This window comes from Pelmatolapia mariae, linkage group LG7 (genome assembly GCF_036321145.2).
Source record: "Pelmatolapia mariae isolate MD_Pm_ZW linkage group LG7, Pm_UMD_F_2, whole genome shotgun sequence".
NCBI classification, from domain to species: domain Eukaryota; kingdom Metazoa; phylum Chordata; class Actinopteri; order Cichliformes; family Cichlidae; genus Pelmatolapia; species Pelmatolapia mariae.
The window spans coordinates 57,438,361-57,455,738 of record NC_086233.1 but is presented as its reverse complement, the minus strand read 5'-3'; the positions used below and the strand labels follow the sequence as shown (position 1 = coordinate 57,455,738).

General features: G+C 39.1%; 1 protein-coding gene and 1 non-coding gene across 2 annotated transcripts; both read left to right on the top strand.

The window, feature by feature from the left end:
• The first annotated feature begins 111 nt into the window (after positions 1 to 111).
• trnar-acg (transfer RNA arginine (anticodon ACG)) lies at positions 112 to 184 on the top strand. The gene has a single exon. It is a non-coding gene; the product is annotated as a tRNA-Arg (tRNA).
• A 635-nt stretch (positions 185 to 819) lies between these two features.
• LOC134631525 (uncharacterized) lies at positions 820 to 17,378 on the top strand. Its single transcript, XM_063479935.1, has 25 exons — positions 820 to 895; positions 2,519 to 2,711; positions 2,801 to 2,942; positions 3,220 to 3,353; positions 5,941 to 6,094; positions 6,182 to 6,286; positions 6,412 to 6,510; positions 6,655 to 6,798; positions 6,900 to 6,977; positions 7,066 to 7,213; positions 7,327 to 7,476; positions 7,576 to 7,648; positions 7,724 to 7,896; positions 12,941 to 13,133; positions 13,210 to 13,351; positions 13,574 to 13,707; positions 15,427 to 15,580; positions 15,668 to 15,772; positions 15,896 to 15,994; positions 16,139 to 16,282; positions 16,389 to 16,466; positions 16,555 to 16,702; positions 16,816 to 16,965; positions 17,051 to 17,123; positions 17,192 to 17,378. The coding sequence occupies exons 1-25, from the start codon at positions 820 to 822 to the stop codon at positions 17,376 to 17,378; spliced, it is 3,276 nt and encodes a 1,091-aa protein (XP_063336005.1).

The window sequence follows — 17,378 nt, the reverse complement described above, 5'->3', positions numbered from 1 at the left end:
TTCTGGCAATAAATCTCGCTGGGATCTTTTAGCTTTAGGTCAGGAATAACCAACACAGGATTTTCTTAGTGTTTCTTGAAATAGTGATGCGATAGTGATTCACACCAGATCGGGCCAGTGGCGCAATGGATAACGCGTCTGACTACGGATCAGAAGATTCTAGGTTCGACTCCTGGCTGGCTCGTGAAATCTTTTTCGGTTTTGTGAAATTAAACTTTTGCTCCCCTGTTTGCTAAATGTTTTACTAGTTTAGTGGCTGCATTGAAGTAGCGAATGCCATTGATTCAAACATCTAAAACCATGTATAATGTATAATTATACATATATGAAAATTATAAGACCATGTATTATTCTATTGTCCACAAAGGTATTTTGCGTAAAAACTATATAATTGGGATACTTTAAAACCGGATAATATGTATAGATTATTATTTTGTATTGAACACCATATTTTCAACCTGTTTCATTTTCATGAGTCGCGAGGAGCCCGATGTTAAAATGACCACCTTTAGAGCTTAAACAAACATGGTTTTTTTTTTGTTTGTTTGTTTTTTTAAAAAAGGTAACACAGTTGTTTTTATTGTATTAATGCCTAAATATATATTGTGTCACTTTTGGCTACTCTAATAAGGTAGGTTCTCTGTAGCAGTCTGATATATAATGAATAAATTAAAAACTGGGTCACATCCTGCAAGAAACACTATCTGTCTCTATTTGACAGATAAAAGGAGAAAGCCTCATAAGAGGAAGCAGTCTTTCTGTCTCTTGGCTCTTTGCTCACATTTCTGAGAATCTGTGTGGTGTTGTGTCGAGTGGACCATGAAGTTCTATGCAAAGCAGACTTTCTCTTTTCTGATATCAGTTTTATTCCTCTGTGTTATTGCAGATCTTCAGGGTAAGTAGGAGAAAACCTTTTTTTAGGAAAATGACCGCTGTGACAACACTTACATTATGTCTAATTTACACCTTTGTATTTGTTTATCCTACATATAGTGCATGTTTTTCATTGTTTGTTTGTTTGTTTAAAAAACATCTGTTTAAATCTAGCACTAGTAATAAATAGAATAGAATAGAATAGAATAATCCTTTAATTGTCCCACAAGGGGAAATTTGGTTGTATCAGCAGCAAAAACACACATATACAAACAGAGCAGGACACAGAACAGAAGCACAATTTTTACATATTTACATAAATCATCACTCAGTGGTATTATGACAATAATATGCATAATACCGCAAATAAGAATGAGAACAATGTCTCTCTTTGAAAAAGATCCTAACAACATTATTTATTTAAATTGAAAGATATCAAACAATCATCACTCAGTGGTTTTATGACAATGACAGTCATAATAAACTGACCATTAAATATCACATGTACTTAATGTTAATCAGATTGTAGCTATATTTTCTGTTTAGATATGTAGCTCAAAGAGGAATGAACAAAAAGTTGTGAGTTTTTTGTACCTATTCTCATTTTGAGGGGTTTAGGTGATATCTTACCCATTATAGCCTATTCATTGTTTAAAGATAAAAGATAGCAAAGAATCAAGCAGGGTGTACCCATGGGAGAGGATGGAAGATAAACTCTTTTAGTAGGACACGGTACAAGTGGTAGTTGCAGAGATTATATACAACAAGGGACATTTACTGTAAAAAAAAAAAAAAAAAAGTCAGAGAAGTGGAATTTTTTCCCAGTAATAAATTATGTATTAAGAATGACACTTCAGATTAGATTTTTTAAACCAATTTAAGCCAAAAAAAAAGGTGCTGAAATTCTAATCAGAGTGTGTGTCTGTAATCTGAGCAGCACAGCACCCTGAACGGTATCACAGGTCAACATGTCATAATCATCACAGGTATTTTTATTTGGGATTTGTAGTTCTTTTCATGCAGATTTCAAATTTAGGCTTAATTTTTTGTCCAGTTATTTCAGTACCTTGCTCAAATATTTCCGCACCGCAAAAATGAAGGAATGGGTATTTATAGGCCCACAGATCGAGTCTGCTTTAAGGATGATGTTTCTCAAACAGTGTACATCAGGAACCGAGCTTAATGCTTGGAAAGCATTCAAGTGGCTCTGTAAGTTTTTGGTTAGCCAAAAATCAACTGCATACTAGGAAGGAGTGGACAAGGTCCATTTTCTATATTCACATTTGGATTTTTCCCCCCAAAAAATCCATGAATGGTGAGTGACGACCAAGGTGAATGTTTCCATCATGATATGCAGGTTATGGAGCGTATGCTACTGCTGTATGCTGTACTTAGACAATCCTGACACAGTGTACAAAAGAAAATCATACTATTTATTTATTTGTGCTTTGTGTAATTAACCAATTCGTGACATTGTTGACTAGTTTTTCTTTTGATGATGTTACCAGAACCAGATATTGCATCATTTGGGGAATTTTGTCTGTCAGTTATAATTTCTAAGTACTTTTCACTGGAAAATAACATTTTTTTATTTTATTTTGAAGTTTTATGTTATGATTCTCACTGATTTCTAATATCCTGACAGCACCTGTAGTCCACACAAAGCTCGGGAGCCTGAAAGGTGAATATGTGAGTGTGAAAGGGAAGGAGACTGGCGTCCATGCCTACCTGGGTGTCCCATTTGCCAAACCACCCCTCGGCCCTTCCTTGAGACTGGCTCCACCTCAGCCTGCAGAAGGATGGGAAGGAGTAAGAGATGCCACTAAACAGCCACCAATGTAGGGAACGTGTGCTTTAGATTTTTGCAAAAGACACTATGATAAAGGATTGGCTGTATTTATTTATACTGATATTGTTTGTCTTTAAGGTGCATTCAGTCTAAGCAACTTGTTTTTTATCTGGTTGATAAACTCGACGGACTGATGGCAGAAATACCAGAGATCTCTGAAGACTGTCTTTACCTCAATATTTACACTCCTGCAAACAGAACTAATGATGCCAAGCTCCCAGTAAGAACCCTTTTCTGTAGGTTCTGAGTGATCAGAGCTGGCCAGTTACTGAAACTTGGAAAAGTTTTGTGTTCTTGGAGAAGTTCGTTTTTAATCATTTCAAGGACTTCTTAACTACAATCTGAATAAAAATGCCAGCAGCCTTACCCTTAAGACAAAATGTCATGTTTTATTCTGTTTAACGTTTAAAGTCTTAAAGATTAGTTATTGAAGTTTTTCTGAAACTTTAATGTCTCCACTTTATCTCTAAAGAGAGACATTTTATTGTTCTTCTCAGGTCATGGTCTGGATCCATGGTGGGGGATTTACAATGGGATCAGCATCAGGATATGACGGCTCTGCCCTGGCTGCTTACCAGGACTTGGTTGTGGTTCTGATTCAGTATCGTTTGGGACTTCTGGGTTTTCTCAGGTAAATTTCTTTTTAAATCTGATCTGACGCGGGACTTTCTGCTGAATTTCAACAGAACCCTTAAAGACATCAGTTATCTTATTATCTTATTATCAAGGACAGCTCCCCCTGGTTTTGACCTGTTCAACCTGCTGCCCTCATTGAAGCATAACAGGTGCATCACCACAAAGACTGACAGACTCAAGAATAGTTTCTTCTCAAAAGCCACACTCAAGGTCACCTGGTCCAGCCCTAACTATATGCTTTAGCAAAAAGGAAAGTTTTAAGCTTAATCTTAAAAGTAGAGATAGTGTCTGTCTCCCGAATCCAAACTGGAAGCTGGTTCCACAGAAGAGGGGCCTGAAAACTGAAGGCTCTCCCTCCCATTCTACTTTTAAATACTCTAGTAACAACAAGTAAGCCTGCAGTGCGACAGTGAAGTGCTCTAATAGGGTGATATGGTACTACAAGGTCATTAAGATAAGATGGGGCCTGATTATTTAAGACCTTGTATGTGAGGAGCAGGATTTTGAATTCAATTCTGGATTTAACAGGAAGCCAATGAAGGGAAGCCAATACAGGAGAAATCTGCTCTCTCTTTCTAGTCCCTGTCAGGACTCTTGCTGCAGCATTTTGGATTAACTGAAGGCTTTTCAGGGAGTTTTTAGGACATCCTGATAATAATGAATTACAGTAGTCCAGCCTGGAAGTAATAAATGCATGAACTAGTTCTTTAGCGTCACTCTGAGACAGGATATTTCTAATTTTAGAGATGTTGCGCAAATGGAAGAAAGCAGTCTTACATATTTGTTTAATATGTGCATTGAAGGACATATCCTGGTCAAAAATGACTCCAAGGTTCCTCACAGCGTTACTGGAGGCCAAGGTAATGCCATCCAGAGTAAGAATCTGGTTAGATACCATATTTCTAAGATTTTCAGGGCTGAGTACAATAACCTCAGTTTTATCTGAATTAAGAAGCAGAAAGTTAGCGGCCATCCAGGTCTTTATGTCTTTAAGACATTCCTGCAGTTTAACTAATTGGTGTTTGTTATCTGGCTTCATGGACAGATAGAGTTGGGTGTCATCAGCATAGCAGTGAAAATATATACTATATCTTCTGATGATACTGCCTAAGAAAAGCATGTATAATGTAAACAGAATTGGTCCTAGCACTGAACCCTGTGGAACAACATAATTGACCTTAGTGTGTGAAGAGGACTCTCCATTTACATGAACAAATTTGAGTCTATTAGATAGATATGATAAAAACCACTGAAGCACAGTACCTGTAATACCTACAGCGTGCTCTAATCACTCTAATAGGATATTATGGTCAACAGTATCGAACACTGCACTGAGGTCCAGCAGGACAAGCACAGAGATGAGTCCACTGTCAGAGGCCATAAGAAGATCATTTGTAACCTTCACTAAAGCTGTTTCTGTGCTGTGATGAGCTCTGAAACCTGACTGAAGCTCTTCAAATAAGCCATTCCTCTGCAGATGATCTGTTAGCTGTTTGACAACTACTCTTTCAAGGATTTTTGATATGAAAGGAAGGTTGGAGATTGGCCTATTATTAGCTAAGACAGCTGGGTCTAGAGATGGCTTTTTAAGTAAATGTTTATACTGCCAGCTTGAAGGCCTGTGGTACATAGCCAGTTATTAGAGATAGGTTTATCAGATTTAAGATTGAAGCATTAATTAATGGCAGGACTTCGTTGAGCAGTTTTGTAGGAATGGGGTCTAAAAGACACGTTGATGGTTTGGTGGAAGTAATTATTGAAGTTAACTCAGAAAGATCAATTGGAGAAAAAGTGTCTAAATGAATATCAATTTTACTAAAAGTAGCTGTAGATAATATTACATCTGTGAGATGAGTATTGGTAATTTTTTCTCTAATGATTAAAATTTTAATTTTGAAGAAGCTCATGAAGTCATTACTAGTTAACGTTAAAGGGATGGTTGGCTCAGTAGAGCTCTGACTTTTTGTCAGCCTGGCTACAGTGCTGAAGAGAAACCTGGGGTTGTTCTTATTTTCTTCAATCAGTGACGAATAGTAAGATGTTCTGGCTTTGTGGAGGGCTTTCTTATAAAGCAGCAAACTATTTCTCCAGGCTAAATGATGATCTTCTAAATTTGTGACACACCATTTCCTCTCCAGCTTACGAGTTATCTGCTTTAGGCTATGTGTTTGAGAATTATACCACAGGGTCAAGTACTTCTGATTTGAGGCCTTAGTTTCCAGAGTCGTACGTAGTGAGGAGGTAAAATTATTAACAAGATATGACTCATGACTCCTTCTGTGATTGCTATAGGGCCACTGATGCGCTAAGAATGCACACACTTCAATGTTAGACTTTTTCTACGCTCTGTATATCATGTCATCTTGTCATAAGTCTTTAATTTTGGAGGCTATTTTGGAGGCATTACAGCAACAGCTCCCTTTTCCTCATGTTGTGAGGAAAAGGCTCCGATCAAACTGAGGCATGATGGTGATCATGTGTTAGGGTGGGGTCTGGTATAAAAGGTCATCTGCTTTAAAGACATAAATAAAAGTGTCTTATAAAAAGATGTTTCAGTCAAAAAATGCATTTTGTTCTGTCAGCACTGGAGATGAGCACGTTTCAGGGAACTTTGGCCTGCTGGACCAGGTTGAAGCTCTCAAGTGGATCCAGCAGCACATTCACAACTTTGGAGGAGACCCAGGATTAGTTACCATATTTGGAGAGTCTGCTGGTGGAGTGAGCGTGTCTCTTCTGGTAAGAATCTACAGTTAGAGGAACTTTATATAAACTTTTTCACTCAAGAACAAAAATTAACATTTGATGTTTAACTTGAATCACCAGCTCCTGTCACCACTGTCTGATGGGCTGTTTCATCGTGCCATTGCTGAGAGTGGCACAGCTGCTGTGGATACAGTTGTGGCAGATAATCCTCTACCAATGGCACAGGTTAATTATCAATATTCTTCCTTTTTGGAGGGTTAAAAACATTTTTGTATTGCAGAATAAGGTAACTCTGGCAATGGATTTGTTTCGACAAATATTTGACATTTCTATTTTATATCTGACCTCAGGGATTTGCAAATGCATCTGGTTGCAGCCTTGAAAGCACAAAGAAGATCAGTGACTGCATGAGAAACCTTGATATTGATACCATAGTGGGTTTTACACAGGTGAGATAATGGGTGCAAACATGATAGAGAATGCTGAATATGATTATTATGTCTTCTACAATGTTTATTTGAAGCTTTCCATTTCTCCCTCAGCTATGTTCATGCTATCACATCTTTAACTTTTGTACATTTTACTCTCTTAAGGATCCAACATTAAGATTTCAAGTAAATGTTGATGGACATTTCCTGACTAAACCTGTGGATGAGCTATTTCGTAAACATGAACTTCATACTGTTCCATTCATGACTGGTGTCAATAATGATGAAGGTGGATGGATGCTTGCATCAGTAAGTGTTGTAGAAGCCTGTAAATAAAGAGCCCAGTGGTCACAAACAGAACTTATGCCAGCAATTGTGAAACTTTAATAGTGGCTTTGTATTTTTTTTAGGTTTTTGCTCCACAAAACTGGACAGAAGGACTAGATCAGGAATTTGTTGTGAACACAGTGTCCCTCTTCTACCCCGACGTAAGGCAGACACCACTTGATGTTACAATATTACTGTCCCCTGACCTGCTCGAGCTTCTTTGACTGATGTGTTGCTTATTTCTTTAAGCCTAAAGCAGCATTTATCAGAGATGTGATAGCTGATGAATATATCGGAAATGGTGACGACCGTGTGAAAAACAGAGATGGGTACACTGAGATGCTTGGAGATTTGTTTTTCACCATTCCAGCGATTAAAGCTGCTAATGCTCACAGAGGTAATTTAATGTGTTTAATGAAAGATTATACAAATCTGTTTAAAACCCAACACTTGATATCTACTGTTACATACCTTCATTAACAAATATCACACACATTCGTCTAAGTATAGATGCAGGCGCTCCTGTATACCTGTATGAGTACCAACATCCTCCCAAATTCTTGCAGCAGAAAAGGCCGAGCTTTGTTGGGACTGACCATGGAGATGAAATGTTTACAGTGTTTGGACTTTGCTTCACAACTACCCATGTAAAATTAGCCGGTAAGAATTCTCTGTAAAAATCTCTGTCTCAACACAGTACTGCATTTGTTTTGTTTTCCCCGTGTTTGAAAAATATGTTTTGCAACATGATCATTTTAGATCCATGCCCTGAGGATGAGGAACAGTTGAGCAAGATCATGATGAGCTACTGGGGGAACTTTGCTCGCACAGGGTAGGAATTTTCAACTATTGTAAATTTCACATTTCACACATTTAATAACTGAATAACAAATGTATATGTTTTTAGATCTCCTGATGGGCACAACCTTGTCCACTGGCCAAAGTACGAAGCAGAGGAAAAGTACCTGGCGATTGGTTTAAAAAAGCAGGTAACTGCTCAGCATCTGAAGAAGGAGCGGTTTGTCTTCCTGACTCAGACCGTCCCAGAGAAGATCAAACAGCATGAGGAAAATGCAGAACGCAGCGATTTGTTGTCACATCTCTTTTCTCTTTTATATAGTTTTAAAAAATAATCCAGCCCGCTCTCACTCCCGAGGCGTTGCAGCATCAGACCAAGCCATGATTCAGTTTTCAGATACTTTAAAATATTAGTTAGTATGGACCAACAGTGTCTCTTTATTAATCCTTATTCTAAAATACAGTTAATATTAAGTCATGCTTATATTGTGTGTGTTTTTTTATGTCAGTCTTATTGGATATACAATCCTAAACACAGATATGTAAAATAATCCTTTGCAATGACAACAGCAGTTTGATGATGGGTACACCAATGCATTTTTTTTTTACATGTAACTGTGGAACTGAAATAAAATAGGAGTGAAAAGAGAAATCCTCCTTGTGGGTGATAGTTGAGCCCAGCTGTCTTGTATTACACTGATAGAAAGCAAAATAAAAAGATGTGACAATCTGTTTCTTTTCATTTTTTTCTCTTGTTGCTGACAAGTGTGCTCAAGCTGAAAAGCTCCCTGAGGTTGTGCATTGGAGAGGATTTGAGAGATATTCTTGTGGAGTCCCATATGTGAGTAACACATATGGGACCAGAAACAAAGGTCCAAAGGCAAATTATTTAAATAGCTGGATTTACAGATAGAACTTTTCATTTCAAGAATTTAATAATTGACCAAATAAATCAATAAAACTTGTTGAGTTCCTTACTTACAAAAAAGTAAGGAAATTTGTGTTTGGTTTTGGTATCCAGAGATCCAATAGTATCAGCATCGGCAAAAAATCAAATTCATTCAGTTTAGTTTTACTCAATACTTTTCAAATTACCCCCATCCCACCAGTGGGGCCCACCCCAAAGTTTGAGAAACAGTGGTTTATACTGACAAATAAAGTTAACTTATTTCTTTATATTGTGTAATACAGATTGTATTAGGTTAGATTCAAAATGTAAATTCTCTCTCTCTCTATCTCGATCGATCGATAGATAGATAGATTCAGAAGACTTTATTTATCCCCGAGGGGCAATTGAGAGTCTGACCTTGCCGACTGTACATACAATACCACAATACACAAGCATCACATTGGGGAGACAGGTCAGGCTAGGTAGCTGGCCGGTCAGCCGCACGAGCAGCGACCCGGAACCGAACAATGGAAAATACACAACATCAGGAAAGACTGCTTCATGCCCTGGAGGACGGGGCAGTGGCCCCCCACACCCTCTAGCAGATCATTACATGAAGGAACCTTTTAAAAACAAGCGCGTTCATGCTCACAGGTGTACACACGGGTGACCACACACACAAACTACACCCTTTTTGGCTCCTACCTCATAGCACACTGTGCGCTGTCGATCTTACGTGCTGCACAATAATGTTTAATATTTAGTATTTACTTTCATATTCCCATATATCATTGTAATGTTGTTTTTTCTATTACTCTCGTTTTCTTCTGCTTGTTTTCTTTTTTCTTTCTCAACAGGTGATCCAGATGATCGATATATGTATTTTTTGTCTACTTATTCTGTTGGTTTTTGTTTTTTGCCCTTTTCTCCCGTCCCTCTTCTCAGCTGTTTTTCTTTCCCTCTTTCTTTCTCCCCTTTCTTTCCCCCAGTCAAGTCTGTCCCGTATTCAGCAAGTGAAAATAAAATAAACAATAAAAGGTGAATCAAATAGACCATTACGGCAAGGCTGGGATGGTCCATTTGGTAAAGTAAATCCGTTGGGCATCTTTCTTCGCCTTTAGACAATAATTCTGATGGCAAAAGAGCCAAACGGGACAGAAAAAAAAAAAAAAAAAAAAAAAGGACAAGGAGAAAAAAGAACTCCCCCCAGACTGAGCTCCAACAGGGAGATCAGTTTGAGAACAGAAAAAAAACACCTCTACGCATAGCACATGAAAAACTCTTAATACACCATAGAAACACATGACAAGCAATAGGGATGGGTAAAAGGTGAGAGACAGTCAGTGTAGACAGCGCATCCGGGCCTGCAGCATATGTGCTGGTCCCCTTTGATCCATCGTCTGCATCGGGAGGGAATAGGCGCCGAAGGCATTTGGAAGGGGAGAGGGGATGAGTATAATAATAATAATGCATTGGATTTATATAGCGCTTTTCAAGGCACCCAAAGCGCTTTACAATGACATTATTCATTCACACACTGGTGGAGGGAAGCTACGGTTGTAGCCACAGCTGCCCTGGGGCAGACTGACAGAAGCGAGGCTGCCATATCGCGCCATCGGCCCCTCTGGCCAACGCCAGTAGGCGGCAGGGTAAAGTGTCTTGCCCAAGGACACAACGACCAGGACAGAGAGGCCGGGGATCGAACCGGCGACCTTCCGGTTACAGGTGCCCTTCCCAACCCCCTGAGCCACGGTCGCCCGCATGTGTGTGTGTGTGTGTGTGTGTGTGTGTGTGTATGTATATGTGTGTGTGTGTGTGTGTGTGTGTGTGTGTGTGTGTGTGTGTCCAGAGTTCAGCTGAGACAGCGTGGCAATGTGGTCTTTTTTTTAATTAATAAAGAAAAACACAAAGCTAAAAAAATACCCCAAAATGAATAAATGTTTCAACACCCTATAATGATATTAAATATTTATATAAGCAGTCTTACATAAAATTGGTAGACAGCTGTTTATGTATAATTCATTATATTGTCCATAAAGGTTCACTTGTAGTAAAATAAACCTTATCAATACATATCACAAGCATATCTCTACCAAGCACAATGAAAGTTACGTAGTACTTTGTGCTACACTGAACAGAGTCTTTATAACATGTAGCTATATCTCTCATGGTCAATATAAATGGAAAATCTAGGAATAAGATTGCAGGTATAAAGCAAAGCAAACATTGTGTAAGCTATTAAAACATCTCGTGGCATTTACAAAGTGAAGTTTTGCTTTGAGACTATAATAACCGAAGTGCTTAAGCTGTACAACTGGGATACTTTAAATTCAGATTATCATTAGTTGGATACATTTAATTTCAATTTTTTAAAATGACTTCTTTTGTTTTAGGAAGTATTGGGTGTGAAAATTTGTTTTTCTTATTTTGGTTATCTGATCCAGTTTGAAAGAAGAAAATAATGGCTAAAAAAAAATCAGTAAGAATGTTCTATAAGGTTGGTTGGAGAGTTTTCTCCTTTTCTCCTTCACAAAATTTAATGTTTCAATGTGGAGCTGTCACAAACTGGAGGAAATCTCTGCCAACTGACTTACTGTTAATTGATTTCATATGACATTAATACCATTCCATGTCAGTGTTTTAGGTAAATCTTCTGCAACTATTACAAACATTAAAGGTGAAATAGCACATCCTTGTCTTATCCCCCCTTTTGATTTCAAACCTTGAACGTGAATATTGACCTAAATGTACTAAGCCATTTATTATATTCTGATTAACCTGAGGAACATACTGTATGTGTGCAACCAAAGCGAGCCAGAGTTTTTATTATGAAAAGCTGATCAAAACAAAGGCTTTATAAAAATCCATAATTAAAATAAATCCCCCTTCATTAAATAAAGCACTGTAGTCAAGCAGGTCTAAAACAATGAAGTAGAAGGTGTTCTGGACACACTTCACTGTATGGTTGGACTTTAGTCCCATGTCAAACTGAATGAATCACGTCACATCCTGTAAGAGAAACTACCTGTTTCCCTATTTGAAAGAGAAAAGGAAAAAGCTTAATAAGAGGAAGCACTCTCTCTGTCTGTTGGCTTTTTGGCTCACGACTCTAAGAATCTACCTAGTTTCGTAATCCAGAGTCAACCATGAAGTTCCATGTGCAGCAGACTTTCTGCTTCTTGATATCCGTTTTATTCCTCTGTGTTGTTGCAGACCTTCAGGGTGAGTAGGAGAAAACAGTTCTTGGCAAAATGACCTTTGTCACAACACTTAAGTTATGTGTAATTTATGCCTTTGTGTTTGTGTATCGTACAGGTAGTGCATGTTTTTATTACACGAGTCTCTCTTTGAAAAATATCTGCATAAATCTGGCAGCTGCAATCAATCATCCCTGAGTGGTGTTATGACAGTAATAATTATAATAAAAATAGAAGCAGTTCGGACCATACTGTTAATCTGATTAGCTACACACTGTAGCTGTATTTTAGACATGATTTAAAATAAAATGAACATAAGGTTAACTTTACGTTGCACCTGCACTTCGTTCAAAGGTGAAAGATTGGAGATAACCAGGCTAGGTGTGCTGATAGGGGAGGATTGAAGATAAACTTTTCAGTAGGACAGGGTGCAAGTGTTATTAAGCAAATTTCTTTTTTGCTGACTTCATGCTGTTAAAGAATAAATGGAGTATTGCTGTGACTGTGAATAAACAGAAACAGATCTCATGCTCAACTCTGCTTTTTTACCAGGATAATTGTAGACACCACCCAACAAAGAATGTTTATGGTAAAAATAAATAAATAAATTAGCAAGTAGCCTTTTTCAAATTAATGATGACATATCACAGCTGGTTAGATTATTTAAATGTCTGATTTAAACCAAAACATTATCATTTAGTGCTTTAGTTAGCGCCCTCACTATAAAGATGAGGATTAATTGTCCACAGCAAAAGCTAAACTTTTTCCTTGATTTCTAAAAGTATTCAGCAGTTTGAGTTGTTTCCTTGATACTGAATTTATTTACACAATTGACCAGTTAATAAAATATCTGACTTATTTCTCTTTTGATCACCTTCTTTCTCTTTTGATCACCTACATGATATAGTGAACTCTGAGTTTTGGTTCTTTCACATGGCTTCATATGACTGTATCACATATAGTCTTCATAAAAATAAGGTACTGCCAGGATTCAAATATTGAATATTTTGAGGAATTTAGTTATAATTTCTAAGTGCTTTTTCTCTAAGTATTTTTAAACCATTCGTCAAATTGTTGACTAGTGTTTCTTTTGATGACGTTACCAGAACCAGATATTGCATATTTTGAGAAATTTGGTATGTCAGTTATAATTTCAAAGCACGTTTGAATGGAAGATTTAATTTTTTTTAAATATAAAGTTTTATGTTATGATTCTCACTGATTTCTAATATCCTGACAGCACCTGTAGTCCACACAAAGCTCGGGAGCCTGAGAGGTGAGTATGTGAGTGTGAAAGGGAAGGAGACTGGCGTCCATGCCTACCTGGGTGTCCCATTTGCCAAACCACCCCTCGGCCCTTCCTTGAGACTGGCTCCACCTCAGCCTGCAGAAGGATGGGAAGGAGTAAGAGATGCCACTAAACAGCCACCAATGTAAGAAATGTGAATTTCAACATACTTGGAAAAATTATTGGCTTTATTTGTAAAATTAGCATTGTCTCTCTTTAAGGTGCATTCAGTCTAAAGAAGCGGTTTTGGATGTGGTTGATAAACTTGGTGCACTGCTGGCGGAAGTACCAGACATCTCTGAAGACTGTCTTTACCTCAACATTTACACTCCTGCAAACAGAGCTAAAAATGCCAAGCTCCCAGTAAGAACCTTTTGCTGTAGATTATGAGGGATGTCTAATCACAGTCTCAATAAAGAGGCCGATCTTCAGAACTCAATTGTACATTTTATCATCTAAAACGTAAACTTAAGTGTTTTTGTTTGTTTAACATTTACATTTATGAAGATTAGTTATTGTAGCTTGACTGAGACTCCAAAAGATCCTCTAATCTTTGACGGAATGCTCTTTTATTGTTCTGTCCAGGTCATGCTCTGGATCCATGGTGGGGGCTTTGCGCTGGGATCAGCTTCAACATATGATGGCTCTGCCTTGGCTGCTTACCAGGACGTGGTTGTGGTTCTGATCCAGTATCGCTTAGGACTTCTGGGTTTTCTCAGGTAAATAAACTCCATCCATCCATAATCTCTCCAATGGGTCTGCCCCGTGGCCTCCTCCTAGTAGGAGACTGTGAGTACAGATCGCCTCACCCAGGAGGTGTCCAGGAGGCATCCTAATCAGATGTCTGAACCACCTTAACTCAAACTCCTTTAGATGTGGAGCAGTAGCGCTCTACTCTGAGCCCCTCCCGAATGGCCAAACTCCTCACCCCATCTCTAAGAGAGATGTCACCCTTGGGAGAAAGCTCATTGCCACAGCACCAATCTGTCCATAAAAATTATGAACAGAATCTGTGATAAATGCAGCCCTGGTGGAGTCCAGTACACATGAGGAACAATTCCGATTTATTGCCGGCATTGCAAACCAAGCTCTTGCAATGGTTGTATAAGAACAGAATGAATAAAAACAACGGGACTGACACCCCATACTCCTGAAGCATCTCACACAAGATATACTCTTACAGACACGATCAAATGCCTTCTCCAAGTCCACACAACAAATGTAGGCTGGTTGGGTGAACTCCCATACACCCCACCATATCCTTGAGATGATAAAGAGCTGTGTTCCGCACCCAGGAGGAAAACCACATTGTTTCTCCTGTACTAGAGGTTAGACTAACTCACAGACTCCTCTTTCCAGCAGCCTGGCATAGGATTTTCTGTGGAGGCTGAGGAGTGTGATTCCCATATAGTTGAGCACACCCTCTTATCCCCCTTCTTGAAGATGGGAAGCACAACCCAGGTCTGCAAATTCAGAGGTACAGCCCCAGATCTCTACGCAACACTGTAGAGGCATGTCAACCAAGATAGCCCTACAACATCCACATCATTAAGGAACTCAGGGTGAACCTCATCCACCCCAGGGGCCCTACCACCAAGGAGTTGTTTAACTGCCTCAGTAACCTCGCTCCTGGTTATGCATGAGTTTCCCCCTTTGTCACCAGACTCTGCTTCTGCTACAGGAGATGTGTCTGTGAGACTAAGGAGGTCCCTGAAGTATGCCTTCTACTGTCTGACAATATCCTCAGTCAAAGTCAGCAGCACTCCACCCACACTATTCACAGTGTTGGTAAAGCTCCTGTCCACCATACTGGTTCCAGAGCCCAAGATATGCATTGAGGTGAGCCTGACTTTATCTGTCTGGTACCTCTCAATCTCAGACAATATCACAGGCTCCTTCCCCAATACAGGCGACGTTTCATGTCTCCATCACCAGCCTCAGTAGACAGGCATCGGTCTGCCAGGGTCTCCACCCTTGGCCACCACTGGCACACATTGCACCCGATCCCTACGGTGCCTCCCATGTCCCTTCTTCAGGCTGCCCCAGGCTGGCCCCATGTGCTGAGGCCCAGCCCCCAGGTTCCAACCATCAGGTGCCATCCCCAAGCCTGACTCCAGGGTGGGGCACCCGTAACCCAGTCCCAGGCAGGGTAAACTGTTGGCTTTATTTATCACAGTGTATAAACATAGCTTGGTAATTTTTTTATTCCCTTACCCTGTCACTCAGCTTCAACAAATATGTGGAAGTGGGATCTGTAACTATTGCCCAACTGGACAAATGAGATCCAGTAGCGAGTTTCAGTAGTGGGTTACTGGCAGGAGCTGGTAGTGCCAACTGCTGCCAATAACCTACAATAGAAACCTACAACAGAATTGTCTTGTGAAAAGATATTTCATTTATGAAAAATGCATTATAAAAATGGCAATTTGTTCTGTCAGCACTGGAGATGAGCACATTTCAGGAAACTTTGGCCTGCTGGACCAGGTTGAAGCTCTCAAGTGGATCCAGCAGCACATTCACAACTTTGGAGGAGATCCAGGATTAGTTACCATATTTGGAGAGTCTGCTGGTGGAGTGAGCGTGTCTCTTCTGGTAAGAATATACAGTTAGAGGAACTTTATATAAACCTTTTCACTCTAGAACAAAAATTAATATTTGATGTGTTACTTGAATCACCAGCTCCTGTCACCACTGTCTGATGGGCTGTTTCATCGTGCCATTGCTGAGAGTGGCACAGCTGCAATGAATGTACTTATGGCAAATGATCCTCTACCAATGGCGCAGGTTAATTATCCATATTCATCTTTTTTGGAACGTTAAACATTTTTGTATTGCAGAATAATGAGAATATTAAAATGGATTTGTTTTGACAAATATTTGACATTCATATTATACATTTCACCTCAGGCAGTTGCAAATGCATCTGGCTGCAGCCTTGAAAGCACAAAGAAGATCAGTGACTGCATGAGAAACCTTGATATTGATACTATAGTGGGTTTTACACAGGTGAGATAATGGGTGAAAACATGATAGAGAATGCTGAATATGATTATTATGTCTTCTACAATATTTCTTTGAAGCCTTTGGTTTCTCTCTCAGCTATGTTCATGCTATCACATCTTTTACTTTTGTATATTTAATTCTCTCAAGGATCCAACTTTGAGAATTCAAGTAAATGTTGATGGACATTTCCTGACTAAACCTGTGGATGAGCTGTTTCGTAAACATGAACTTCATACTGTTCCATTCATGACTGGTGTCAATAATGATGAAGGTGGATGGATGCTTGCATCAGTAAGTGTCACAGGAACATGTAAATAAAGAGCTCCATGATCTCAATGTAGTTTGCTGTTGTTTTGTAATGTTGAAAAAAATGTAATTTGGCTTGGTATTTCCTTAGTTTTTTGCTCCCCAAAACTGGACAGAAGGACTAGATCGGGAATTTGTTTTGAACACAGTGTCCCTCTTCTACCCCGACGTAAGGCAGACACCACTTGATGTTACAATATTACTGTCCCCTGACCTGCTCGAGCTTCTTTGACTGATGTGTTGCTTATTTCTTTAAGCCTAAAGAAGCATTTATCAGAGCTGTGATAGCTGATGAATATATTGGAAATGGTGATGACCGTGTGAAAAACAGAGATGGGTACACTGAGATGCTTGGAGATTTGTTTTTCACCATTCCAGCGATTAAAGCTGCTAATGCTCACAGAGGTAATTTAATGTGTTTAATAAAAGATTATACAAATTTGTTTAAAACCCAACACTTGATATTTACTGTTACATACTATGATTAACAAATATCACACACATTTGTCTAATTCTAGATGCAGGTGCTCCTGTATACCTGTATGAGTACCAACATCCTCCCAAATTCCTGCAGCAGAAAAGGCCGAGCTTTGTCGGGACTGACCATGCAGATGAAATTTTTACAGTTTTGGGATTTTGCTTCACAACTACCCATGTTAGGTTATCCGGTAAGACTTTATAAAAAGTCTGCCTTAGTGCTGGATCTGTTTTGTTTTGTTGATTGAAAAATGTTTTGCAACATGATCGTTTTAGATCCGTGCCCTGAGGATGAGGAACAGTTGAGCAAGATCATGATGAGCTACTGGGGGAACTTTGCTCGCACAGGGTAGGAATTTCCAACTGTTGTAAATTTAACACATTTAATAACTGAATAACAAATGTATATGTTTTTAGATCTCCTGATGGGCACAATCTAGTCCACTGGCCAAAGTATGGAGCAGAAGAAAAGTACCTGGCAATTGGTTTAAAAAAGCAGGTAACTGCTCAGCACCTGAAGAAGGAGCGCTTTGTCTTCCTGACTCAGACCGTCCCAGAGAAGATCAAACAGCATGAGGAAAATGCAGAACGCAGCGAGCTGTAG

Bases quoted from the DNA above. Each gene is read 5' to 3' on its own strand.
- LOC134631525 (XM_063479935.1), top strand. From the start codon at position 820: ATGAAGTTCTATGCAAAGCAGACTTTCTCTTTTCTGATATCAGTTTTA. The intron at 7,649-7,723 runs GTAGGAATTTTC...ATATGTTTTTAG, and splicing joins GGGAACTTTGCTCGCACAGG to ATCTCCTGATGGGCACAACC. The intron at 7,897-12,940 runs GCAGCGATTTGT...ATATCCTGACAG, and splicing joins GCATGAGGAAAATGCAGAAC to CACCTGTAGTCCACACAAAG.